The sequence below is a fragment of the Yarrowia lipolytica genome, chromosome 1B (assembly GCF_001761485.1).
Source record: "Yarrowia lipolytica chromosome 1B, complete sequence".
Classification (NCBI taxonomy): Eukaryota; Fungi; Ascomycota; class Dipodascomycetes; order Dipodascales; genus Yarrowia; species Yarrowia lipolytica.
This window is the reverse complement of record NC_090771.1, coordinates 1,869,621-1,894,724: the sequence shown is the minus strand read 5'-3', so window position 1 is coordinate 1,894,724 and position 25,104 is coordinate 1,869,621. Positions and strand designations below refer to the sequence as shown.

Below are 25,104 nucleotides of genomic sequence, written 5' to 3'. Positions count from 1 at the left end.
CACCAGTATGACTCATCATTTGATTAAAACACCTCAAAATACAATACGACATACACGAATTCTTTTGCAAGCATGTGTTGTGAGGGAGCCTCATTATAGCTATACGAACCTTTCCATCACACTCTTAATTGTTTTTACATAAAAATTAAAGCACTACTCTACTCCTTGGGCTCCTCAGCAGCGGGCTTGGCCTCCTCCTTGGGGGCAGCAGCCTCGGTGGAAGCAGCGGCAGCATCGGTGGCAGGGGTCTCCTCAGACTGCTGGGCTTGCAGAGACTCTTCGAGGTCGTTCTTCCAGAGGGTCAGGTTGTCTCGCAGAAGCTGCATAATGACGGTAGAGTCTCGGAAAGACTCCTCGGAGAGAGTGTCGAGCTCAGCGATGGCATCATCGAAAGCCTGCTTGGCAAGGTGGCAAGCACGGTCTGGCGAGTTGAGAATCTCGTAGTAGAAGACGGAGAAGTTGAGAGCGAGACCAAGTCGGATGGGGTGAGTTGAGCTGAGCTCAGTCTGGGCAACATCAGTGGCGCTCTTGTATGACTCGTGAGCGGCAGTGGCAGCCTCTTTTCGCTTCTCGCCGGAGGTGAACTCGGCAAGGTATCGATGGTAGTCACCCTTCATCTTGTAGTAGAAGACCTTAGACTCGGCGTTCTCGGCCTTGGGGAGGAGGTGGTTGGTGAGGATATCAAGAACATCGCTGCAGATGTCTTCGAGCTCTGCCTCAATCTTGGCTCTGTAGGTCTTGAGAAGCTCGAGATGGTGGGTGGCACCCTTGGCCTCCTCCTTCTGCTCTATGGGGAAAATGACTCTCCAGCTGGCTCGTCGAGCGCCGATAACGTTCTTGTAAGCGACGGAAAGCAGATTTCGCTCGTCGACAGTAAGCTCCTCACCGGACTTAGCGACGTCCTTCATGTAGTTGACCATCTCGTCGTATCGGTCAGCCTGCTCACAGAGCCGGGCAAGGAAGGTCTTGGTTTCTCTCTAATGGTTAGTATCTGTGTTGATGAGGGGTGTACTCACACGATATATGATGGATTCATCACCAAAACGTTATCATCTGCGTTTCTCATCGGCTCGTCGTGACCGCTTCTTTTCTCGCTGGGTTGTTGCAGTCGTCGTCACACACCATCATCATCATCTAGTCATCTTCGTAGCTACTCGGTGTGGGGGAATAAACCCACCACACAATGCTGGTTGCAAACGGCCATCGCAATTGAATCAATCCATCACATCATCCGCATCATCCGTTTGCGGTTCTGCGGTTGTGATGTCGTGGCAAAACACATGGGGCACACATATGCAAACACAAACGCAATGAACACGACAGCCCAAAACTGGGCAGAATAGGGAGGCACATGCAAAAAACAGCGTGGCAGGTGGCGGCGAGAGGGGAATTAAAGGGCACCTGGAGAATGGATGACGGCGGAGACCTTGGATGTGTGATGGATGTGCGATTGGGCGAGATTGACCTTCGATTTGTCGCGTGTGAGGGGCGCAGCAATGTCACAGACGTGTGGTGTGTTTGGGGAGTTGAAGCGGGAGAAAAGAGGCCACGAGGGCAGATGGCGCATCGCAGAGATGGATTTGGTGGTTTCCAGTCGTGGTTTGCCGTGGCAATCGCTCAATATTTACCTCAGAAGACATTGTTGTCGTTGTACTAGTTGGTGCAATTCAGGATTTGGCCTTAATGTGGAGGAGGGGAAGGGGAAGAGAAAAAGAGGGAAAAGAGGGAGAAGGTTCAAGGACAGCGCTTAGCTCGGAGCTGTGTGTGTACGCAATTGGGAAAAAGGGAAAGTCGCCCAAACTCAAAACTGCGTGTGCGCACAGAGAAACACTCCTACAGTGGCGGCCAGAGCCTCATGAGACGCCTCTGGGGCACGCAGATTAAAGGCCGCTTGGCCGAGGTGGTTGGCCCCAAATAGCGCTCGTTGAATTAGGACAGCTACAGTTTTTAGACCAATCAGCTTACCTTCAGCCAACCGCATGATACAACCTGCTGGTATTGATGGTGTATCTGTCTATCGGCTGTGACGTGGGGGTAACGGCATTTGGTTGGACACCCGATTCTGCGATACAGCACACGACAGTGTGCGTGAAAGACCATTGGTGTCTCCATGGGGTATGGTACAAGTACGTAGGGGAGATGCTGGGCCACAATTGCTTACTCAATGACTTACTGCCATCCGTATCAATAGCCTTACAGTATCTATTAAGTACTCGTACTTGTAATACAAAGCACTGGGGCTGATATCCCCATCTGGTCTTGTTCAACTCCTTCTCTTCACTCCGCCAGTCGTATATCAAGGTACAAATACACTCCGTATAGTATCGTACTATTTGTAGTACCGGGTACGAGTACAATACCTACAGTACGTATCGTACAGTAGGTGTGTTTTACGTCATGGTCTTGCTGAGTGCGTTTAATATCCCGTACAAGTACAGCAAGTCCCCAAGAGGAGCTCCACCCCTCAATACATTATCTGCGTGGGCGCACATTGCGGCAATTGAACCAGGCGTCGTCTAAGTTACTCCAGAGTCTCCACAAATGAGCTGATCTGCACATGACCAGGGTATGTGCAATAGTATCCTGTGGAGGCTCAGCGGGCCAACCAATTATGACGCATCTATTGCTATCAGTAGAGTAGGACCTGCACCTTTGGGTGGGGCAGTGAAACGTGCTGGGGTAAGGATTTAAATCCCGCGTTGCACTTTTCTGCTACTGTGGGGCCATCACCTGATGTCGCTGCCCCTCTATATCGTGCAATCCATAGCTTGCTCATTCCACATTCCACACTCCACATCTTTTTTTTTGTTGGACCCACGACCAACGACATTCCTAGGCCCCTGGCTATTCCCTGTTTTTTAGCCAAACCAAAGAGGACGCGTGCCGAGCATGAAATGTGAGGAGATTGCATTCAGGGGTGCAAGCAAGTAGCAACGCAACTTCACAAAGCACACAGCCGGCTCACAAGGAACAAAGACACATAGCCCTATCTCCAGAGCGGAATGGCGAAGTTTTGCTGATTACGAACTGGGATACGCCGTTTCAGTCGAAATGATTTGCGTCTTTACCGTAGCACAGCTTGGAGGAATACAGTCTTTATGAGGCCTGCTGTTCCACTTATCAGTGACACGTCCGCAGTTGGACCTTCTTTGTTAGTGGCCTGCTAAACTAGGCGGTTGCCCCAGCGACCAGAAATGCGCCGTTCAGCTGCACTTCGTAGACGCCTGTTGTACAGTTTTAGGAGAGCTTCCACACACTGGCCCTGATGGTGTGCAATAATTAGTTCACCAGATAACGTCACGTGTCTCGAAGTACTTGACCCGTCAACTACGATAGTGAACCGTACAATGGAAGCACAATAGCTCGCGTGGAACAAGCTCTCTCTTGTGGCTGGCGTCCTAGAGCCTCATTCTCTTGTTTCGGAACAACCTTGCAACCATACAGTATACAGTTTACTTGGCCTCAACAGAGCCATAGTTGTAGACTCATTTTCAGGCCACTGCGGCAAATACAATCGCCAATCGATGCTCACTTGGGCGGGGTACCAACACCTCAACTAATGCACACCAGGAGTTATCTCCTTCTGATTGCCAGGATGCGGCTGATTAAGCGTCGATCACTGAGGGTGTGGTGTAGCTACTTGTACTGGTACTGTTGAACGTGTGATTATCGTATTATAGATACTGTTTTTAGTTTAGACTGTCGCCATGAGCTGTGTGTATGACTGACTACTCTAAACACTCCTAACCTCGGCATTTCATGTTCCATAAAATGTGTGCAAACGTACAAGTACGAGTACATGTGCACTTGTACAATACGTACACCTGCTGGGGAGAAGGTAAAAAAACAGGCCATATGGCCGAGTGGAGCTCCAGCAGTACATACAGTAGCACGATAGGCCAGTCTGTATGATGTTACATACGGCTTCGTACTCAAAAAGAAGGCTGTGGAAGCCTCTGTAGCCTCTCCAACCTACTCTGCTCACTCTGATGGATCCCTGGCACACGTGAGCTATAATTAATTAATCCGAAACCCCTGCTGGTTCAGGCTTAATCTGCCAAACTCTCCAGTCTCATTCGACGGACATTATCGTCCACATCCAAAGCAAACACTTTTGGTTGGCTTTTTTTTAGATTCGCCAGTTTCCAATAATAGATTCGGGGACAATAGCCGCACGAGTCCAGAGAGGTGTAGCTGTATGCCTTGTAACGTATCGTCTCGACGACTGTGCTTGCGGTATAATAACAGCTTGTACCAGTAAATTCAGATATCACCTTTTGCAATCTTCCCATTGCACCCCAAGGCCATTCACCGAAGTATTACTAATCATAACATCTTAACCTGTGATGTTGAGCAAGGTTCGGATCTTGCAGGCCGCCTGAGATGGGGGGCGAATTAATTTCCTGAACTGCACCTGCACAGCTACGAATCCACTGATCTTACGTACGGCGGCTTTGAGATATAGCTTTTCACACGCAAACAAGAAAATCTGCTAAGCATCCTCACCCCAACATGACCGCAGAGGACACCAAACCTGAAGCCAAGGCTCAGCCCACCCAAGAGCCTGCTGCTGAGACAGAATCGGCTGTCACAGTGGTTCCTCCATCTTTCGAGTCCGACGTTTCCGAAGATGAAGAGGAGGAAGCTTTCGAGGCAATTGAGGCCGACGAAGACCTTCTGGCCGATGCTGACCTCGACATTCTCGACATTGACCTCACTCATCTCAAGATCCGTGACTTTGCCAAGCTTGGTCTGGGTCGATTCAAGCAGCTTGAGACCCTCTGTCTGCGACAGAACATTTCTCCTAGCACGGATGGCCTGGAGGAGGTATCTGATACCCTGGTTGATCTCGACGTGTACGATAACCGAATTGGCAAGATCGAGAATGTGAACCATCTGGTGAACCTCACCAATCTGGATTTCTCCTTCAACAAGATCCGTCACATCAAGAACGTCAGCAAACTCACAAAGGTCATCAACTTCTATCTTTGCCAGAACAAGATCCAGGAAATTCGAGGTCTGGACAACATGCCTGATCTTGTTAACCTTGAGCTTGGAGCCAACCGAATCCGAGTCATTGAGAACTTGGACCATCTCAAGAACCTGCGTCAGCTGTGGCTCGGAAAGAACAAGATCCGAAAGCTGTCTGGTCTGTCGGGACTGGAGAGTCTAGAAACCCTGTCTATTCAATCCAACAGAATCACCAAAATCGAGGGTCTGGAGAAACTGAAGAACCTGGAAGAGCTGTACATTAGTCACAACGGAATCACGAAGATCGAGGGCCTGGAACACAACACCAAGCTGCGAACCCTGGACATTACTGGAAACCCCATCACCACCCTGGAGGGTGTTTCGCACCTCAAGGATCTGGAGGAGTTCTGGGCCTCGGATTGCAAGCTCTCCAACTACAAGGAGATTGAGACTGAGCTTGGACAGCTGCCAAACCTCGAAACAGTCTACTTTGAGCGAAACCCTCTGCACCGAGAAAACCCTGCCACCTACAGAAACAAGGTGCGACTTTGTTTGGGCCCTTCCCTTCGACAGATTGACGCTACTTTCATCAAGTCTTAGCAGCATATTATTACGATAGCTGACTACGTTCTGTAGGCCGTGAGACAGCGTTTCTGAAATCGTTCTCTTACTGTCATATATAATAGAATGAATGCATATATTTATAGGCATCCGTGAGATTTAGCGTAGTGACTATTTGGTGTAATGCTAACATCTGGAATCTCTCCTCTTACAATGGCTATTAGTACGTAAATGGTTACTGTTATACTGTACTGTACGTTCTGTAGCTTCCATAATGTGCTTTTTTGTTGACTTATTTAACGTGTGTGTGACACACTAATTGTGGTGGTCACACAAACACAGAAAGACGCTTCCCACATTTAAAAACAGAACAGCCCACCTTAACTTATTCTCCTACACACCAGAAATAAAAACATGAGATACACAAATACCCAAGCGCTGGTGGGTGTCTGTCTACTCCTGCTGCTGGCTTGCGTGGCCAAAGCACAGAGAGAACCCCCTCACCCTCACCCCCGATACCCAATGGCTCCACCCCCGCCTCCTCACTACCCTTACTACTACCCCAACCGTCATGGAGCGTACAGACGTACTCGTCAAGCAGCAGGCAGATCCCCCGTGGGTCTCCGAAATGACCGACGTCCCAAAGCGCGACTCGATAACCACAAGAAGAAGACCGCCCAGCACCACGACGGAGAGAAGAAGGCCAAGCCCAAGTCCGATACCATTATCATCCGAATTGCAAGCAATGTCGGTGGCGATATTCCCAAGCTCTCAGACCCGGAGCCCTTCGATTCCAACCCCTTTGTGAATCTCACAAACTACATGCATTCCCCCACCTATTACCCCACCCCCATGGCTGGTCGGATCAATGATCACTGCTGGCGATCGGCGTTTCTCAAGGCCAAGGCGTTTGTCACCCAACTCACGAACGAAGAGAAGGCTAACCTGACCACTGACTTCAGCACTGCAGATTCCCCTTGGTATGGCGAGACTGGCGAGATTCCCCGACTCAACTTGTCCTCTCTGCGTCTCCAATGGGGTCTCCATGGTGTCGGCGGCGACTCTCACTTCACCACCTTCCTTCCCGCCGGTATAACCACAGCATCTACCTTCAACAAAGGACTGATGTACTCTCGTGGTGCCATCATTGGGAAGGAGGCTCGGAAGAAGGGCATGGACATCGTTCTCGGTCCTCTCATTGATCCCACTGGTCGAAGTGCCGCTGGCGGACGAAACTGGGAGGGATTCGGTCCTGATCCTTACATGGCTGGTGTCGTTGCAACTGAGTCCGTCACTGGTATCCAAGATCAGGGAGTTGTTGCTACTGTGATGCACTACGTTGGGTACAGCCAGGAGCACTTCCGAAACTTGGAAGAGTGGCAGGCCCACGGTTACAACAACCTCACATCCTCTGGCTCCTCATTCATCGATGACAGAACAATGAACGAGGTGTACATCTGGCCCTTCGCCAACGCTGTCAAGGCTAATGCCGGTGCTATCATGTGTGCCCCTCAAAAGCTCAACAACACCCAGGGCTGCAAGAACTCCTACATGATGAATTACAAGCTCAAAAGAGAGTTGGGATTCCAAGGGTTCGTCCTCTCCGCGGGTATGTCTCAGAACGAACCCCCTGCTGCGCTCGCCGGTATGGATATGTCAATGCCTCGGCTCAAGGCGTCTGAAAACAAGCTGCGTGAAATGATGCTCCGAAATTATGACAAAGACGGATTCCCTCAATCACGCCTAGACGACATGGCTACACGAGTTCTCACCTCCTACTACTACGTTACACAGCACCGAAACGGCCACCAGTCCTTTGTCGGCGACGAGGAGAATCTCTCCAACAAGTCAGCCTACGACAACATCTTAGTTGATGTTCGTGATGGTTTTCACTACCGGGTCGCTCTCGAGATCGCTCTCGAAGGTATCGTTATGCTAAAGAATGATGATAGTGCCCTTCCTATCGAGGGCATGAGAACCATTGGAGTGCTGGGAGCCGCTGCCAACCTTGGACCCAGTGGCTCCAAGTGCGACGACAAGTTTGGGTGCCACGATGGTGCTATCTTCCAAGGATGGGGAGACGGTGGCGTCAACCCTCCGTTCGTTGTGACCCCCTACGAGGCTGTGAACGCCCGTGCTGCTCGAGACCGAATTGTTGTTCGGTCCAACTTCGATTCTTGGGATCTCAACCAGGCCGAGGCCGTTGCCAGCAGCACTGATGCCAATATCATCTTCGTTGCCGCCAACTCCGGCGAGGGTAACCACGTGGTGGATGATAACAAGGGCGACAGAAAGAACTTCACCCTCTGGCACAATGGCGACGAGCTCATCAAGAAGGCTGTTGAGGTCAACGACCACAACATTGTCGTTGTCACTGCTGTTGGTCCTGTTGACATGGAGAAGTGGATCGAGCACCCGCATGTCAAGGCAGTTCTGTTCACTGGCCCTGGCGGCGAGGAGGCTGGGGCTGCTCTTGCTCACGTGCTCTTTGGAGATTTCAACCCCAGTGGTAAGCTTCCCTTTACCATTGCACGGAACGTCAACCACTACATCCCCATTGAGACCGAGGTACCTCGGGATGGGATTCCCAAGGCTTACTTTGGTGAGATGAGCTTGACTGATTACAAGTGGTTTGATCAGAACCTCATCTCTCCTCGATTCGAGTTTGGTTTCGGCATGTCCTTCTCTGAGTTCTCATACTCTGACATGAAGATTACCACACAGAGAAACCCCAGTCTCACCCTTGGAGCTCCCCCGGACTACTGGGGTAAAGACGGCAACGCGACTACTGCTAAGGCGTTCCAGCAAGAGTTCAAGGCCGCTTCAGGGGACTTCCAGTTTCCTTCTGGCTATAATGATGACCACAACGACGATCCTGTCCTGAATGGTGGCGCTGTGGGTGGTAATCCCATGCTCTGGGATGTCATGTACCAAGTTGCTGTGAGCGTGACCAACCACGGCCCCTTTGATGGTGCAGTCGTGTCACAGCTGTATGTCAGCTTCCCTCAGGATGACCAGGCTCTCCGGACAGCCCCCAAACAGCTGCGAGGCTTCTCTAAGACTTCTCTTGTTGTTGGCGAGACAGCCAACGTTCTTTTTGATCTCATGTGGCGTGATCTCGCAGTTTGGGATGTTGTCAAGCAGACCTGGGTGGTACAGCGGGGCGACTATGATGTGTTCATCGGTGGTTCGAGTCGGCAGTTAGAAACCCTTGGTCGCATCACGATTGCTTAAGTGAGAGAGTTCAGTGCTGAGAAGGTTTATCAAGCGCATGTCTATTAAATTTAATTCATTAATTCGCTGACGCGGTGTCTGCCCATAGCTTGTAGTCCTCCTTCTTTCCTACTGGAAATCTTTTGGCGGTGCCACACTTGCAAGTGTATATTAGCACATTGGCTTTACTTGATTGTAACCTGGATAGGTTTTCCAACTCAATGTCACAGTTTGTTGGTGTGAGTTTTCGTGAGCACTTCTTGCAGACTGTTCGTTTGAGATGCGGGGACAATCTGAGCACTGTTTTCTTTGCCACTGTAGTCATTGTACTGGTATAACATCGTGACAGTCCCTCATTACAGTCTCCCATTAATTGTGATGCCTGTGCCAGGTATGAGATTCTAGCGTAGTGATCTCGATGTGGTATCACCTTTGGTTTCTTCGGTTGTTGTTGCTTCTGCTTGTTGGCGTTTATATCGGTTTTTCTCGTTGTGTTGGGCTTCTGTTGCTGTTTCTTGCCCTTTTGCGATTGTTGTGTTGGTTGCTGGCCTTCATTTGTGGGGTTGGTGTTATCGGTCATTGTCTAGGTTCTCAGAGACGTTCCAGGATAAAAATTCATTTTAGTATTGGAGGTGCATGCGTCAGTGCAGGTGAGATGCAGAGACAAAGTTTTGAACATTAGCGAGTATTAGCAACAAAAGCCTCCCCCACCCAGCAATCTGCTTTTGGACACATTTTGGGTTCCGTGGTTGGCTCTCAATGAGGCGATTCGCATGGCATGGCGTACAACTGAGGGCAGAGACAACAGTGTCTAAGGTTGGCACCACCTCCTTTGAGGGGAAGTCGGTGAAACATGGAGACGTTAATTGCTCCGCGGATCGGGGGTGCTTTTCATGTTCCCAGGGCTTTACGGGTATCACAGAAGGCCGGCCGGGCCTACTGTAGCTCCATTAGTTGCTTAATTGATTTCGACGAGATAGGCAAGGTGTTGAGAAAGGGAACCTTGATTGACGAACGGTAAAGGGGTCGAGAGATCTGCCGTGGAGATGCTATGTGTCGGAATCTGTACTTGCACGCAAGACTGTGGAATACAGCAGGTCCAGTCTTTAGTAGAACTCCGAACCAACCATCGCCCTGATCCGCTGAAAGGGTTTGAGCGATATATTATAGGAGCTTAGCGTTCTTTGATCCCAAGGCCACGGCGGAGTTAGTGTTTCCGAGTCGCCGTATTGTGCGACATTGAGTTGGGCGATATGCAATATGGGCTGCGAGGGACCCAAAAGGACAGGAACAAAGTATCGGCACAATGAAGACTGGAGGTTGTAAATCGTATATTAAACACAGAGGTCTTGCATATCTCATCTCATCGCTTCTAACAGTCATCTGAATAACTTTCAAAATGCTCGCATTCGTCCTACTGCTGACGATGCTGCTCGCAGCAGCGCTTGCTGACCCGTTCTCAGATAAAGACGCTTACAAACACAGCCCTCCATACTACCCTGCTCCGGAGATTGGCAGAGTTCCCACCGACCTGCGATGGAGAGCTGCCTTGAAGGTGGCCCAGGGTATGGTCGCTAACATGACACTGCTTGAGAAGGTGAACATCACCACCGGTACGGGCTGGGAGATGGGTCCTTGTGTTGGAAACACTGGTACCGTCGAACGACTGGGTATAAAATCGCTGTGCCTTCAAGACGGCCCTCTTGGGATTCGATTTGCTGACCTCATTACCACATTCCCTGCTGGTATCACTATTGCCTCTACCTTCTCTCGACAGCTGGTTAGAGAGCGAGGTGCTGCTATGGGACGGGAGAATAGACGCAAGGGAGTGGATATCACTCTCAGCCCTGTGGTTGGACCACTGGGAAGACATGCTAACGGAGGTCGAATCTGGGAGGGCTTCTCTGCTGACCCCTACCTTGCTGGAAAGCTCGCCGCCGAGGCCGTGACAGGTATACAGGGCCAGAACGTCATGGCTGTGGTAAAGCATATGGTTGGAAACGAGCAGGAACATTTTCGACAACTTGGCGAGTGGCAGGGATTCGGATTCAAGGATCTGAAGCAGCCCCTCTCTTCAAACATCGACGACCGAACTCTTAACGAAGCGTACCTTTGGCCCTTTGCTGATGCTGTTCGAGCCAATGTTGGATCTGTCATGTGTTCCTATCAGCAGATCAATGGCTCTCAGGGTTGTCAAAACGCCCACATTCTGAACGGTAAGCTCAAGGAGGAAATGGGTTTCCAGGGCTTTGTCATGTCCGACTGGCTTGCCCAGCGAAGTGGCGTGGCGTCTGTTCTTGCTGGTCTCGATATGAGCATGCCTGGAGACGGTCTTGTCTGGGCGGACGGTGTTCCGCTCATGGGATACGAGTTGACCAGGAGTGTGCTGAATGGAACCATTGATGAAAGCCGAGTGGACGACATGGTTACCCGAATCCTTACCCCCATACTGTATCTCTCAATTACTCCGACCGACCCCAACTTCAGCTCTTGGACCAACGACACTACTAGCTACAAGTACTACGGAGCCAAGGCTGGTGGAAACGTCACTGTTAACCGACATATTGATGTGAGAGACCAGTACACTACCAAGGCTGCTCTTGATGGAGCAAACGCTGCGCTTGTTCTTCTCAAGAATGAGAAGAAGACTCTTCCTCTGAACCCTACCAATATTGGAAACCTCAACATTTTCGGTATTGGTTCTAAAACCGGCCCACTTGGAGCTGTCTGTGGAGAAAATATGCAGTGTAGTGATGGCGCCCTTATTGAGGGATGGGGGTCCGGTTCCGTCTACCCTACCGATTATCAATCTCCTTACGACGCCATTAAGGAGAGAGCCTCCAAGGACAACATCACCATCGGAGGCACTACGCAATCTTGGGGTAACCTGTCGAACGTTGAGATCCTTTCAGCTGCTGCCGACGCCAGTGTCGTCTTTGTTCTTTCCGACTCCGGTGAGAGTACTGGTATTGTTGACGGCAACATTGGGGATCGAAACAACTTGACGCTGTGGCACAATGGAGACGAGGTTGTCAAGGCTGTGGCATCTAAGAACCCCAACACTATCGTTGTTGTTACCACTGTCGGCCCTGTGAACCTCGAAAAGTGGATCGACAACCCAAACGTCACTGCCGTGCTTCTCACTGGACCCGCTGGTGACTTTGGAGGAAGAGCTGCAGCCTCTATTCTCTTCGGCGACATCGCCCCTTCAGGAAAACTCCCTTTCACTATTGCCAAGAATGACACCGACTACATTCCTCTTACTACTAAGATCCCTGAAGACGGCCTTCCTCAAGACTATTTCACTGAGGGTACTCTTTTGGACTACAAACGGTTCGACGAGAACCAGGTGACTCCTAGGTTTGAATTTGGCTACGGTCTGTCTTACTCTAACATTACGGTGGAGAATCTCGAAGCCCGGTATGCTTTCCCTAGCATTCCTGAGTTCTTGCCCACTCCCTTTGCCCCTTCGAACCCCAACAAGCCTAAGAACGCATTTACTCCTCACGCCAATGAGTCCGTCTTCCCCAGTGACATTGATCCTTTGAACAAGTACGTCTATCCATACCTGAACGATACCTCGGAGATCTTCTCTAACGAGACCCATTATCCCTATCCTGAGGGGTACTCCAGTGAGCAGTCCAACAGTACCAACATTAACGGCGGGGCTGTCGGAGGCAACCCTGCTCTGTGGCTCTCTGCAGTCTACATTGTCCACAGCGTGTCTAACTATGGTCCCTATGATACTGGAGTGGTCACCCAGATGTACATTGCCTTCCCTCAGGATAACGACGATCTTAAAACCGCTCCTAGACAGCTTCGAGGATTCGAACGGTCCGAGCTCAAGGTGGGAGAACGGCAGGGAATTCTATACGATGTTCAATGGCGAGATCTCGCGGTCTGGGATGTCAAACTTCAGAGCTGGCGGGTCCAACGAGGAGAGTACAAGGTTTACGTAGGCCACAGTTCGCGAGACTTTGTTCTGACCACCAGCTTCACTCTCAAGTAGGATTCCACTTGAGAGTGAATCACTTACATTATTAACCCTTCAGCTTCTTATTTAGATTCCTTTAGATTCCTTTAGATTCCTTTAGATTCCTTTAGATTCATTAATTAATTCATTAATTGTACTGGTATGTGTACAGTAGCCGAAGTGTATAATTATTTGTAAATTATTGAGGTGATGGAGATTGAATGTCGCCTGAAATGTATACAGACAGCTCCATGTAACAGAACTACACAATTCACCTAAATACATAAATGAGACCTGCCGAGATGAATTGCTTTAATAAGTATAAACATTTTATTGTTTACTCTCTTGAATACTCTCTCCACAGTACAAGTGAACTGGTGGCTATTTTCTGCTTCCAACACTTGAACCTTGCCTCTCTAACTTAGTTGACGATCATGTCCACTATTACTGTAATCAATAGTATGCAGGCTGTATCATCACACATTGAGTTCGCCACCACCAACCACTTCAGCATCAGTCCCTCACCACACATACACAAATCACAATGAGCGGCTACGACAGAGCACTTTCAGTATTCAGGTGAGTATTTGCACACGAAAGTGCCACACACAATTATCGATTGATTACTAACACAGTCCCGACGGACACGTTTTCCGTAAGTTGAACAAGACATCCAGGTGGCACTAACGTTCACAGAGGTGGCAACAGTCACAATCTCGCCCCGACGTCAGCGTCGGTACGACAGGATAGTTGGGTTTCGTTGGATCTGTCCACGTCTACTGCCATTGCGATTCTTGCATCTGTTGTAAGGATGGCGATGGACGGTGGCGATAGACAGACACCCCAACGCCCAACCAGCAAGAGACAATACTAACAACAGAGGTGGAGTACGCCTTGGAGGCTGTTAAGAGAGGAACCGCAGCCGTCGGTGTCAAGGGCAAGGATGTCGTCATTCTGGGATGCGAGAAGCGGTCTGCTCTCAAGCTCCAGGACCCTCGAATCACCCCCTCCAAGATCTGCAAGTTGGACACTCATGTGTCTCTGGCCTTTGCCGGTCTGAACGCCGACGCCCGAATCCTCGTCGACAAGGCCCGAGTTGAGGCTCAGTCTCACCGACTCACAGTTGAAGACCCCGTTTCCGTCGAGTACATCTCCCGATACATTGCTGGTGTTCAGCAGCGATACACCCAGTCAGGTGGTGTACGACCATTCGGTATTTCTACTCTGATTGTTGGATTCGACCCCAACGACAAGGTGCCCAAGCTGTACCAGACAGAGCCCTCTGGAATCTACAACGCGTGGAAAGCCAACGCCATCGGTAAGAGCTCCAAGACTGTACGAGATTTCCTGGAGAAGAACTACGAGGAGGATATGGACAAAGCCGCCACCATTCGGCTGGCTATCAAGAGTCTGCTGGAGGTTGTCCAGACCGGAGCCAAGAACATTGAGATTGCCATCTTGTCTGCCGACAACCCTACCGAGGTTCTGAGCACGGAAACCATTGCTGAGTACGTTGCTGAGATTGAGGAAGAAAAGGAGGCAGAGGCCAAGAAACAGAAGCCTAGCCGGGATTAGGGGGTGCCGGTGTATATGTAGTCAGATGATGTAGTCATAGACCTAATGATGATGTAAATGTTTTAATTTGCGACAAGATGCGTTGAGCGCACCAGTAGAAACAACTATATAATGATACATTGCTAATGATTTAGACGGGTAATTGGATTATCTACGATACTTGCACTGTTTATATTGATTGCTTTTTTTGGAGCTTCAACAGTTGATCTGATTACTATAATTACAAGTATAAACCATCACTCATATTTGTCTAACCATTGTCTAACTAAACTTCTGTCATTCCTCACAAAGAGATACAAGTACAAGTACTTCACACCCATGAAATAGGAGATATTACACACGTTATCAATATATAGAACAGTTAATCATACCCGGTGTTTTAACAACTCCACTTAAATCCTACCTCCAATCCTCTCCCCTCCCCCTCCTATCACTGTCGTGTGATTACCCATCGGTGTATGACGGCGTGCAGAAATGTGAAATTTAAACTCATCACCAACAGTGACATTTAGTTCACCGTAAGTTCAGCACCACCATCACACCTCTCCAACCCGTGCCACCATGAGCCAATCTCCGGCACCCAACCCGCAAGGCGGCATCAACAACGGCAAGCCCGCCAACGGCGCTGCTCCTGGGGCTGCTGGCACTCCCAACAGGCCTGCCAACGGCGCTCAGGCTGGAGGTGCCTCGACACCGACAAACAGACCTGCTCAAGCCTCAGGGTCGGACCTCAACCGAATCGTCATGGAGTACCTGCACAAAAAGGGCTATTTCCAAACCGAATCCATGTTGCGGTTTGAGTCATCACGTGCCCCTGCTCCTGCGCAACCTGTGGGCTCTCAATACACCGGAGGACAGAACGCGACCAATGTAGCGCCTGGAGCAACCCCTCCTCCTCCTGCACCTCCCGGAGCTCCCCAAGTGGCCATCGGAACCAACAACGCCGGCCAGATGCAGCAGGTGCCCATCCCCAAGCCTCCGGTGGCCAAATCGATCCACGACGACACGACAGCCATTCGAAAGGGCTACGTGATGCTGCGAAACTGGACGGAGGCGTCATTGGACTTTTACCAGCCCGAGCTGCGACGTGCGCTGTACCCCATTTTTGTGCACTGCTACCTTGATATTATTGCAAAAGGCCAGGCCTCTGAAGCTCGAGACTTCTTCGCCACATACTCGGGTGACCATGCTGTGTTGCATGGCCATGACCTGCAAAAGCTGTCTGGAATCTCGCTGCCCGACCACATTCCTTCCAACGAGCTGGCGCAAAAATTTCGTTCGTCCAAATACAGACTCAACATCAGTAGAACCGTGTTCGATCTACTGTTCTACTTTCTGCAGGAACATGACTCCACTGGCGGAGCCATCATTCTGCGAATCGTCAACCAGTACATCGATGCACAGGTATCGTCCGGCCGGCCCAACCGATTCGACTCAGAGGGTGCAGTGCATTCGTCAGAGGGACTGCCCGATACCGCACATGGATCCCAGGTGGACTCGTTTAATCAGGCCGAGGTTAAGTTGGGCAAGCTGCCGTACGAAGCATCATTTGAAAAGGAGGTGGAGCACTCACTGCGGGAAATTGATAAGGGTAATACCGATGGTGGAAACTCATTAGAGGCTGAATTTGCGTCCATGAAGTCGGACCAGGACACGGCACCCAACCGTGAAATGCTGCCTCTACCCCCTCACACGAGCGTGGACATTGCGGCCGAAATTCAGGCCGTGATGGACTCGCGTGCCAAAATCAAGGTCGGACCTGTGCAAGCCGCCATGCCCTCTGTGTGTATGTATACCTTCCACAACACCCACGATGGACTCAACTGTCTGGACTTTTCGTCGGACGCTACCCTGATCGCTGGAGGTTTCTCCGACTCCTTTGTCAAGGTGTGGTCGCTCAACGGCTCTCGTCTCAAGTCTGTCGTCAAGGGAGACACTGCCACCACCTCGAAGCGGCTGGTGGGACACGCTGGGCCAGTCTATGGAGTCAGCTTCTCGCCCGACCAGAGATATCTGCTTTCTGCATCGGCCGACAAGACGGTCATGCTGTGGAGCATGGACACGTACACAGGTCTGGTTTGCTACAAGGGCCACAATGAGCCAGTGTGGGACGTTGCATTCAGCCCACACGGCCACTACTTTGCCACAGCCTCTCATGACCAGACCGCGCGGCTGTGGTCCTGTGACCACATTTACCCTCTGCGAATCTTTGCAGGTCATATGTCCGACGTGGACTGTGTCATTTTCCACCCCAACGGCACTTATGTATTCACCGGCTCGTCCGACCGAACCGTGCGAATGTGGGATGTGGCCAAGGGCTCGTCAGTGCGTGTTTTCATTGGCCACACAGCCGCTATCAACTGTCTGGCAGTGTCACCAGATGGTCGATGGCTAGCGTCTGCTGGAGAAGATCACGTGATCATTCTGTGGGAGATTGGATCTGGTCGACGTCTGAAAATCATGCGTGGACATGGCAAGGCGTCCATCTACTCACTGGCGTTTTCCAGGGAAGGAACCGTGCTCGTGTCTGCTGGTGCAGACCAGAGCATCCGAGTGTGGGACGTTAAGAAGAGCACTGTGGAGTCTGGACCTGAGCCTGAGAACCTGTCAGTTGAACGAGCCCCAGAGGCTGTATCTTCTGCTAAGGGTAACGAGGCATCCAAGAAGCGGGAGATTGTAGCAACCCCCGATCATATGGCTGTCTACCACACTAAGAGCAGCCCGGTTTACAAGGTGCAGTTCACTAGCAGGAATCTGTGTTTGGCTGGAGGAGCCTTCAATGGTTAGGTGTAATGTATTATAATTGACATATTAGCAACAAGAAATGAGCAAGTGCTTGTAGAAATAGAAATAGACCTTATCGCCTGGGTTTACAGATGAAAAAGAGGTTTTATTAGTGTGTGTGTTTAAATACAGAGGTTCTATTGTTGTCTGATCAGCACTTGACAGACGTGGATGTAAAGTGGCAGGGAAATAAGCAGTGTCTGTGGCTCGAGAATCGAAAGTCACGGACGATTTCGAATGACCGGCTTGGCAATATCCCATGGGCCTTGAATGTCGTTTTTGTATTTCTGAAGGGCCAGAAGCCACAGTGGAGCACCCACACTGACAAAGAGCTTAACTCCAATCCAGGCCCCCAGTGCCCACAGCCCTCCAATGACATAGAGGCCTGTAGCGGATAGGATCAGCAGTATGGACAGGAGCACCCAGTACCCGCGTCTGGAGGTGGCACGACACCATTGTGTAAACATGGGGAAGACTCCAAAGAGAATGACAGAAAAGAGCACGAAGCAAAAGACTGCCATTGTTGTACGCAGTTGAGAAGCTAGCACTATTGCTGCCAGCATAGCGAGATTTGTTGACAGAATAGGACGAGTCAATTTGAGCGAAGACGCGCCTGAAGCAGTGCGGGCTCCATCAGTGTAGTCGTGGAAACACACGTTAGCGAGCCCCAGCCAGCAGGCGATGGCCCAGATTGAGTCTGACGATGTGGATCGTGTCAGCGACTTTAGCACTGGTGACAGAGCAAGAAGGACAAATACAATGAGTAGCGCTCCCTTTATCGTAGAGGGTCGGCTCTTGTCGTCATTGTGGATCTTGTACTTCTCGTATACAAAGTATCCGGGCACTGTGAGCACAGATGCGATGATCGCAAAGAACTCGGGGTCCCACTCATGGTTGAATATGCCCAAAAACACCACCACAAAGACGACGATAGTGCACAGATGCATGATGATCACACTAGAGTCGAGAAACAGTGAGCGGAACGAGTACTGAGCCACATTGTCGTTTCGGCGCAGTTGCGACAGAAAAGACGAGTCCACATAGTTGTCGGGGTAGTCCTGCTTGACCCACAATAGTTTCTTCCATGGCGGACGAGTCGTCGGTTGGCAGTCGGGGAACACGGCGTCCGGATCATCAAAGCCCGATTCTTCCGTTAAAGGCTCTCCCTGCACTCCGGTCCATTCTCCTGTGGCTCGAGACCTCAGTTTCTGGATCCCGCGCGACATGTTGGCATCAGCAAATTAGCTTTGGTGAAGAGGTCAGCTTAAAGTTGGTGTTGGACAACATCAGATGTGTCGAGAAAGCGAGCATGAGAGGGTGATAATAGTGGTCAATGTGGGCGGAAAGACTCATTGAAGTTGAAAATCAACTTTTTAACATACAGGTAGATAAAAGAATGCCACACAAATTATTTATGGTACCACAAAATCAACCCATATTCCCTCTGCAATAATAAGACTGCTAAACTACACGTGCATGATCTGCAAGGGACGTTTAGATCGGTCGATGAAGTTGATTGATCTTTGAGGTGATAATATCCGAATAGTAATTACAGGTAAGTTGTTCGCTAAGACGATGAATGTCTCGGAGTCCTGGTGTTTATGCTTTAATATTATGTTAATCTCAGATATATTAGAAAGGAACGGAACGCGGAACGCGGAACTGATGTGGTAGCTTGACCACTGGAATCTATGCGAGCTATTTAGTAAGATGTGGGAGAAATTTCAAGTGCGAGTGAAAGAACATCCAGTTAGAACATGGTTCCAAAGTTGCTTCGTCCAACTTCTCGCCTGCTGTGAGTGTTGCCCTTGTTGGTCTCCTCCAGAATGTTGTTATTGGGGTTTCGAGAGTGCCTGAAGGTGAAGCCGACAAATGCTCGGTGGGGGATGGGGTTGCCCTTGTCAGCAAGGTTCTCGACCTGTGTTCGCTTGGCCATCACCTCCTGGTACTTCTCCATATCAGCCTCGTTAGAGAAATCATCAAAGTAGCCAGCGTCAACATCCGAGTCGAGCTGGGGGATGAAGGGAGGAGTCTTTTCTCGCAGAGTCTCCCATTCAACCTCGGCAAAGTAGGGGTGCTTGGCAATCTCGTCGAAAGACCGCAGTCTGTATCGAGCGGAGGTGATGAGTCGTTGGATGAGATCCCAGGTTCGGTCCGAAAAGACGTATCGACCATCATCGTACTTGGGCCGCCGAAGAGCGTTCTTCCACTGTCGCAAGTTAGAGTATGTCTCGTCAGGAGAAGCTCCAGCGAAAGGAGGGTAGCCGGCCAGAGTCTCGAACAACATGCAGCCCAGAGACCAGTAGTCAATTGTGTAGTCGTAGTTCTTTCCCTCCAGAACCTCCAGAGCCATGTAGTCAGGAGAGCCAACAATGGAGGAGGCGTAGTTAATGTCCGAGGCTCGCAGAGACCGGTACATCTTCTGTCGCTCGGTGAGCGATCTATGGGTGACCTGGACATCCTTGACGGCATCAAGACGAATTTTCATGCTTTCAACTCGGTCCTTGGAGATTGCTCCGGATGCAAGACCAAAGTCAGTCAGCTTGATGTGACCTGCCGAGTCGATGAGGAAGTTCTCGGGCTTGAGATCTCTGTGGATGTATCCGAGCTTGTGGAGGGCCTCCAGTGATGCGAACATCTCGGAGATGTAGAACCGCGCGTGTCTGGGGTTGAGGATGCCGGTGTTATTAAGCAGAGTTCGGTAGTCTCCTCCAGGGACAAACTCCATGGCGAGGTAGACAGACTCCTGGTCCTGGAAGGCGTAAAGCAGCTTGACAAGCCACTCGGACCGGGCAGCCGTTAGAATGTCTCGTTCGGTAAGAATGTGTCTGATTTCGTCCAGTTTAAGCAGCAGCTTCTTGTTAAGCACCTTGAGGGCGCAAATTTCCCGGGTGTCGGCCTTCTTGGCCAGGAACACCTGTCCGTAACCTCCCTGGCCGACTTGGGTAAGGATCTGGAAGTCGCCGTGCTTGAGACGGGTTCGACGCTTTCGCAGGTGAGCTCTTTCTCGGCCGACATACGACTTCCATTGAGTCTCAGCCTCGGCTTGGGGGACGCCTCCAAGAGCAGCCTTGGCTTTTCCAAGACGCTGCTGACGGCCGTGTACGTAAGTCAGCAGATCGAAGTAGTAATCGAAGAAGTACAACTGGGTGACGTTGACCAGTCGCTTGGTCTGAGGGTCATTGAACTTTTCGTAGTCACGTGAAGTCCACGACGGCGAGTGTGTGTTGGCCGTCACCTGGCTGCCGTGGTGGCCCTGCTGTTGAGGAGCCCAGTTCTCCTTGTCAGTAGGTCGGCCAATGTTGAGAGACTCAATGTTGGAAATGATGGCGGTGGTCTCGTCGGGGTCACAACTTCCAGCCTCGTGTCGAAGAGGGCTTCGAGGGGGAGAGGTTCCTCCTCGCATGGGAGACTGGGGCATTCGCAGAGATTGGAGCTTTTGTTCCACAGAGCTCATGGCCCCCTTGACCGGGGAGTCTTTAAACGATACCATGGTGTGGTTGTGTTGCAAGATGTGTGGCGAAGTGTGGAGCAGAATAGTTTACCACGACGTAGCTAGCCTCTCCTCTAAAGTATTAGCTACATAAGGATAGGCGTGCAGTCGGATGGTGTTGTGTTTACTCCTAATTGGGACAAGGTTGCTGGGGCAACGCGGGTTGACGCGAGGAGACGGAAGCAGAGTCAAAGTGGTGTCAAAGTGGAGATAAAAGGGGTGCCTGGGGAAGGGGGAGGGGAAATATAACAGTGTTTGCGTGGCCTGGTTTTATTTTATTTTCAGTTGAAAATTAACCAAAGAAGTCTTTTTTATAGCTTCCATATGACAGGTGTTGACCGGGTCCCCATGGTTCAGCCTGATGAAACATACTGTAATTTCAAGCTTGGAGTTAAAGTGGGAGACGAGCAAGGAGAGAAGAAAAGGAGGAACAACAAGGCAGTGTATAGAGAGAAGGGTAACTGAACGGGGGCTATTGTACAATACATTGACAGGGTGCGATTACCAATCCCAGCGCCTATAATACCGATATAGCCAACCATGGCACGTCTGCCTTCTTCCTCCTCTTAAGTTAGTTGTTCAGAAGCCTCCACACAGCTCGAATCGAGGTGTGAAACAATAGTGATGCTCTGAGAGAATACAATTATGAGTATGTACTATACAGCGTAGTGCTCGTGCTGTAAAATACTGTACACGTACTCCACCTAGACGTGCAGTAGAGCCAAACTGATGCGCGAAATAATAGTATTGTTTGTGCTTATTGTCGCTCTTGTTGGAGTGGCTATTTTGCAGTCAAGGCAAACAGACTGCCCGTTAATGTCGAGTGTACAGGATGTACACAAGGTACTTGTACTTGTGTGGGGACGTGATAGTTAGATATTCAGATATTCAGAGCACAAGGACACACGACACTACAAGTACGCGTTCGATGTATATTATTACACTCAGGCAGCATCCGAACATCACTACAAGTAGTTTCCACTGACAACATGTACACATCAAGGTACCCAGACACCTGACAGACTCGCTTAGTGAACCTCTTTAAACTCACAACCTCACTGTCATGCAAGGCACAAGGCCGACCGTTTGGTTCCAGCAGGTGGAAAAGTGCGTGGAAAAGTGCGACACGTACCGTAGCATCCAATCACAGAGTTTTTTTGAAACCAGCAACAGCCGTGACACCCAAGAATAGTCTGTGACACGTCCACTCATCAGACCCACATGTAGCGTGCATCAACCTGTGTCCACTCCCAATATGCAAGCCAAAATTAATTTTACGCGACACGTTCAGAGACTGCTAATTACAACTACAAGTAGACGGACTTCAAGTACACTAACGTCTCCGACGGAATCCAAGACGACTTTTGCTGAACATAGACGGCCCACCAACACATTGGAATCACATGCAACTACGAATCCCCGCACCCTACAATACTCTACAGCAGCCTCCAGCCAACCGTGGAGTGTTTATCTGCATCGATACCGAAACCGCAGAACATCATGCTGGAGTGATCACGGAGATCGGAGTGGCCGTGATGCGGTTCCATCCGATTGGTCAGCCCGACAAGCCTTACGCAGCCCCTAAGATCTCGGCCCAGCACTTTGTTGTCAAGGAGAGATCGTCGGATCGATACCGAAACGGTAACTACGTCCCGGACCATAGAGACTTCTTTTGCTACGGTACGTCGCAAGTGGCGCCTCTAGCCGACATTCGAACAGTTTGGAAGGAACTTCTGACGGGCCTTACTGCCGGCTTTGACCAGGACCCGGTCTACTATGTGGGCCACTGCATCTCGGGGGACCTCAACGAGCTCAAGAAGATGGACTTCCACATTCCTGAGCTGCCCATCATCGACACTGAGAAGATCTGGCGTTGTATTAAAAAACAGGGCAAGGGCAACCTCACCTATCTTCTGGAGGCATTTTGCATTCCTCACGCCTTTCTCCACAATGCAGGTAATGATGCCTATCTCAACCTGATGGTGTTCCAGGCTCTGTGTGATCCCGTTGTTCGCCAGGAACACAGCGTGGGGACCAAGTTCAACTACGATCCACGAACCCCTCACAACAAGAGACGTCGAAAGAAGGCTATTGACTACCCCATCGAGTATGCCAATGACTACGACACTCTGGAAACCAACGTCAAGTATCTCGGCAAGCTGGACGGCTGCAACCGTTTTATCAAGATTGGTAACCTGGAAGAGGAGGAGGAGCTGATCCCCCGAATGTTGCCTGCTGTAGTAGTCAAAGCAGACTCCCTGGCAAAGGAGGCAGTCCTTGGCCCCAACTCGGACCGATACGAGCGACAGAAACTGTCTGAAGACGTTGAAATGACTGGCCAGACTGTTGGACCTATGGACATGCTTGTACAACCGGCTTTGCAGGGTCGAGGACGGTCCCCGAACAACCAGCAGTATCTACCTTCTCACAGCGGGTTTGACAGACCGACATACACCGCTCGCCGGTATGACCAAGACAACAACCAAGGTGCTCGAGCAGCCCACAACAGACAGGGAATGTACAACAACCGTGGACAGAACCACAAGAAGCGAAGACAACCAAGGGGCGACTTCCAGGGTGCTCGCAGCCGGGACTCTAGTCAAAAACGAGGATCTGGAGGTGCCTCTGGGACCCAGGAATGAGAACTCACGAAGCGAAGACGCACTGACGACTAAGCATCATTGAATATGATACCGTTATATAATAGTGATGTATGTTGTGCTGGCCACATCCTACATTCAGTTATGTGTACTCCGCGCTGACAACGTGGACTCACTGGGATACTGTGCGGGACTCTCGCCTTATGTGACTACTCTATACATACATACTGTACGGGGAGTGAGTGTCCCAGATCGTACATATATACAAGTACATACTACATAGTAGTTTGATGATGCTTAATGTGTGCAAATAGTGAAGAAACTTGAGACAAGCTCTCTAATCAACCGCTCACTACGTTAACTACGTTTATTTACGTGCTTTTTCATATCTTCGAAGTTTTGTATGTCTTAAAAAACGAAACTTCAGCTTGTTTGAAGCTGTACGTACGGATTAGTAAAATATGCGTGCCTACGTGGATGGTGGGGTGCGATGATCTCAACAAAAGTAGAAATTTTAGCCATTTGAGTAGAGGGGTGAATTTAAGACATGGGAAGGTAAGTAGAATACAAGTAACTATTCTCGCAGCATCAAAAATCGCTTTCGCTTACATAAAAAACCGACCTTATCCAGTTCTCCCACTCACGTGATATCAAGGTTAGGGGACACAGCCCAATTGGTGAAGTATATCACAGCACTGCGTAAGTTTGAGCATACCCACTCAGACTCCGCGTTGGGAGTTCATAACTCGCTGGTGAAATTTTTCTTCTCTTCTTCTCTTCAGCGGAATTTGTCTTTAAATATCCTATCAAACTAATTCGAAATGGGAGGCAGCACCAGCATCAAGAAGACCGAGTACTTCTCCAAACTGAAGCAGTTGCTTCAGGAGTACAAGTCCATTTTCGTCGTCGGCGTCGATAACGTCTCTTCTCAGCAGATGCATGAGATCCGAAAGACTCTCCGAGGCCGAGCAGTCGTTCTCATGGGTAAGAACACCATGGTCCGACGAGCTCTCCGAGAGTTCGAGGAGGAGCTCCCCGAGGCTGCTGAGCTTCTCATGCCCCTCTGCCGAGGCAACGTTGGTTTCGTTTTCACCAACGACGACCTCAAGGAGATCCGAGAGGTTCTCCTCGAGAACCGAGTTCTGGCCCCTGCCCGAGCCGGTGCCATTGCCCCTAAGGACGTCTGGATCCAGGCCGCCAACACTGGAATGCCTCCGGACAAGACTTCTTTCTTCCAGGCTCTCGGTGTCCCCACCAAGATTTCTCGAGGTACTATTGAGATTACCTCCGATGTCAAGATCCTCCAGCAGGATGTCAAGGTCGGTCCCTCCGAGGCTACCCTCCTTAACATGCTGAACATCTCTCCTTTCACCTACGGAATGACTGTTGTTCAGGTCTACGACAACGGCCAGGTTTTCGGTTCCGAGATTCTGGACATCACCGACGAGGAGCTCATCTCCAACGTCATTGGTGCCATCTCTACCATCACCGCCATCTCCCTTGCCGCCAACTACCCCACCCTCCCCGCCGTGTCTCACTGCATCATCAACAACTACAAGAACGTTCTTGCTCTGTCCATTGCTTCTGACTACACTTTCGAGGGCTCTGAGGCCATCAAGGACCGAATTGCCAACCCCGAGGCTTACGCCGCTGCTGCTCCTGCCGCCGCTGCCGCTTCCGGCTCTTCTGAGGCTGCCCCTGCTGCTGCCGCTGAGGAGGATGAGGAGTCTGAGGATGACGACATGGGATTCGGTCTTTTCGACTAAGCTCTTAGTTAGTTAAAAATCTACTACTTATCTGTAAACCCTGGGATTGTAGAATTGCGCTGTGTATTTATAATAACGTTGTGTCCTCCTACTATGACTAAGACCCGCATTGAGCTGAGTGGAGTGTGCTACCTGTAACGTTGTGTATGTACTGTACTTGTAATATGA

The 25,104-nt window shown here is 50.3% G+C and overlaps 12 protein-coding genes across 12 annotated transcripts; 7 read left to right on the top strand and 5 right to left on the bottom strand.

The window, feature by feature from the left end:
- Nucleotides 1-158: 158 nt before the first annotated feature.
- YALI1_B18930g (uncharacterized protein) lies at nt 159-1,640 on the bottom strand (the record flags this gene model as incomplete). The annotated part of the gene is made up of 2 exons (XM_500881.3): nt 159-977; nt 1,629-1,640. 2 exons carry the CDS (start codon nt 1,638-1,640, stop codon nt 159-161), a joined length of 831 nt encoding a protein of 276 aa, XP_500881.1.
- A 637-nt stretch (nt 1,641-2,277) lies between these two features.
- YALI1_B18921g (uncharacterized protein) lies at nt 2,278-2,559 on the bottom strand (the record flags this gene model as incomplete). The annotated part of the gene is made up of 2 exons (XM_068282091.1): nt 2,278-2,455; nt 2,507-2,559. The coding sequence occupies 2 exons, from the start codon at nt 2,557-2,559 to the stop codon at nt 2,278-2,280; spliced, it is 231 nt and encodes a 76-aa protein (XP_068138192.1).
- A 1,953-nt stretch (nt 2,560-4,512) lies between these two features.
- Nucleotides 4,513-5,571, top strand: YALI1_B18902g (uncharacterized protein; the record flags this gene model as incomplete). The annotated part of the gene is made up of 1 exon (XM_500880.3): nt 4,513-5,571. One exon carries the CDS (start codon nt 4,513-4,515, stop codon nt 5,569-5,571), a length of 1,059 nt encoding a protein of 352 aa, XP_500880.1.
- A 375-nt stretch (nt 5,572-5,946) lies between these two features.
- On the top strand, nt 5,947-8,766 carry YALI1_B18887g (uncharacterized protein; the record flags this gene model as incomplete). Its single annotated transcript, XM_500879.3, has 1 exon — nt 5,947-8,766. The coding sequence occupies one exon, from the start codon at nt 5,947-5,949 to the stop codon at nt 8,764-8,766; it is 2,820 nt and encodes a 939-aa protein (XP_500879.2).
- Nucleotides 8,767-8,824: 58 nt separating this feature from the next.
- Nucleotides 8,825-9,325, bottom strand: YALI1_B18854g (uncharacterized protein; the record flags this gene model as incomplete). The annotated part of the gene is made up of 1 exon (XM_068282090.1): nt 8,825-9,325. The coding sequence occupies one exon, from the start codon at nt 9,323-9,325 to the stop codon at nt 8,825-8,827; it is 501 nt and encodes a 166-aa protein (XP_068138191.1).
- Nucleotides 9,326-10,144: 819 nt separating this feature from the next.
- YALI1_B18845g (uncharacterized protein) lies at nt 10,145-12,754 on the top strand (the record flags this gene model as incomplete). Its single annotated transcript, XM_500877.3, has 1 exon — nt 10,145-12,754. One exon carries the CDS (start codon nt 10,145-10,147, stop codon nt 12,752-12,754), a length of 2,610 nt encoding a protein of 869 aa, XP_500877.3.
- A 508-nt stretch (nt 12,755-13,262) lies between these two features.
- YALI1_B18811g (uncharacterized protein) lies at nt 13,263-14,293 on the top strand (the record flags this gene model as incomplete). The annotated part of the gene is made up of 3 exons (XM_500876.3): nt 13,263-13,297; nt 13,354-13,373; nt 13,599-14,293. 3 exons carry the CDS (start codon nt 13,263-13,265, stop codon nt 14,291-14,293), a joined length of 750 nt encoding a protein of 249 aa, XP_500876.1.
- Nucleotides 14,294-14,854: 561 nt separating this feature from the next.
- On the top strand, nt 14,855-17,080 carry YALI1_B18798g (uncharacterized protein; the record flags this gene model as incomplete). Its single annotated transcript, XM_500875.1, has 1 exon — nt 14,855-17,080. One exon carries the CDS (start codon nt 14,855-14,857, stop codon nt 17,078-17,080), a length of 2,226 nt encoding a protein of 741 aa, XP_500875.1.
- A 218-nt stretch (nt 17,081-17,298) lies between these two features.
- Nucleotides 17,299-18,303, bottom strand: YALI1_B18764g (uncharacterized protein; the record flags this gene model as incomplete). The annotated part of the gene is made up of 1 exon (XM_500874.3): nt 17,299-18,303. One exon carries the CDS (start codon nt 18,301-18,303, stop codon nt 17,299-17,301), a length of 1,005 nt encoding a protein of 334 aa, XP_500874.1.
- A 524-nt stretch (nt 18,304-18,827) lies between these two features.
- YALI1_B18741g (uncharacterized protein) lies at nt 18,828-20,570 on the bottom strand (the record flags this gene model as incomplete). The annotated part of the gene is made up of 1 exon (XM_500873.3): nt 18,828-20,570. The coding sequence occupies one exon, from the start codon at nt 20,568-20,570 to the stop codon at nt 18,828-18,830; it is 1,743 nt and encodes a 580-aa protein (XP_500873.1).
- A 1,403-nt stretch (nt 20,571-21,973) lies between these two features.
- On the top strand, nt 21,974-23,212 carry YALI1_B18727g (uncharacterized protein; the record flags this gene model as incomplete). The annotated part of the gene is made up of 1 exon (XM_500872.1): nt 21,974-23,212. One exon carries the CDS (start codon nt 21,974-21,976, stop codon nt 23,210-23,212), a length of 1,239 nt encoding a protein of 412 aa, XP_500872.1.
- Nucleotides 23,213-23,991: 779 nt separating this feature from the next.
- YALI1_B18707g (60S ribosomal protein uL10) lies at nt 23,992-24,936 on the top strand (the record flags this gene model as incomplete). Its single annotated transcript, XM_500870.3, has 1 exon — nt 23,992-24,936. One exon carries the CDS (start codon nt 23,992-23,994, stop codon nt 24,934-24,936), a length of 945 nt encoding a protein of 314 aa, XP_500870.1.
- Between the last annotated feature and the right edge of the window lie 168 nt (nt 24,937-25,104).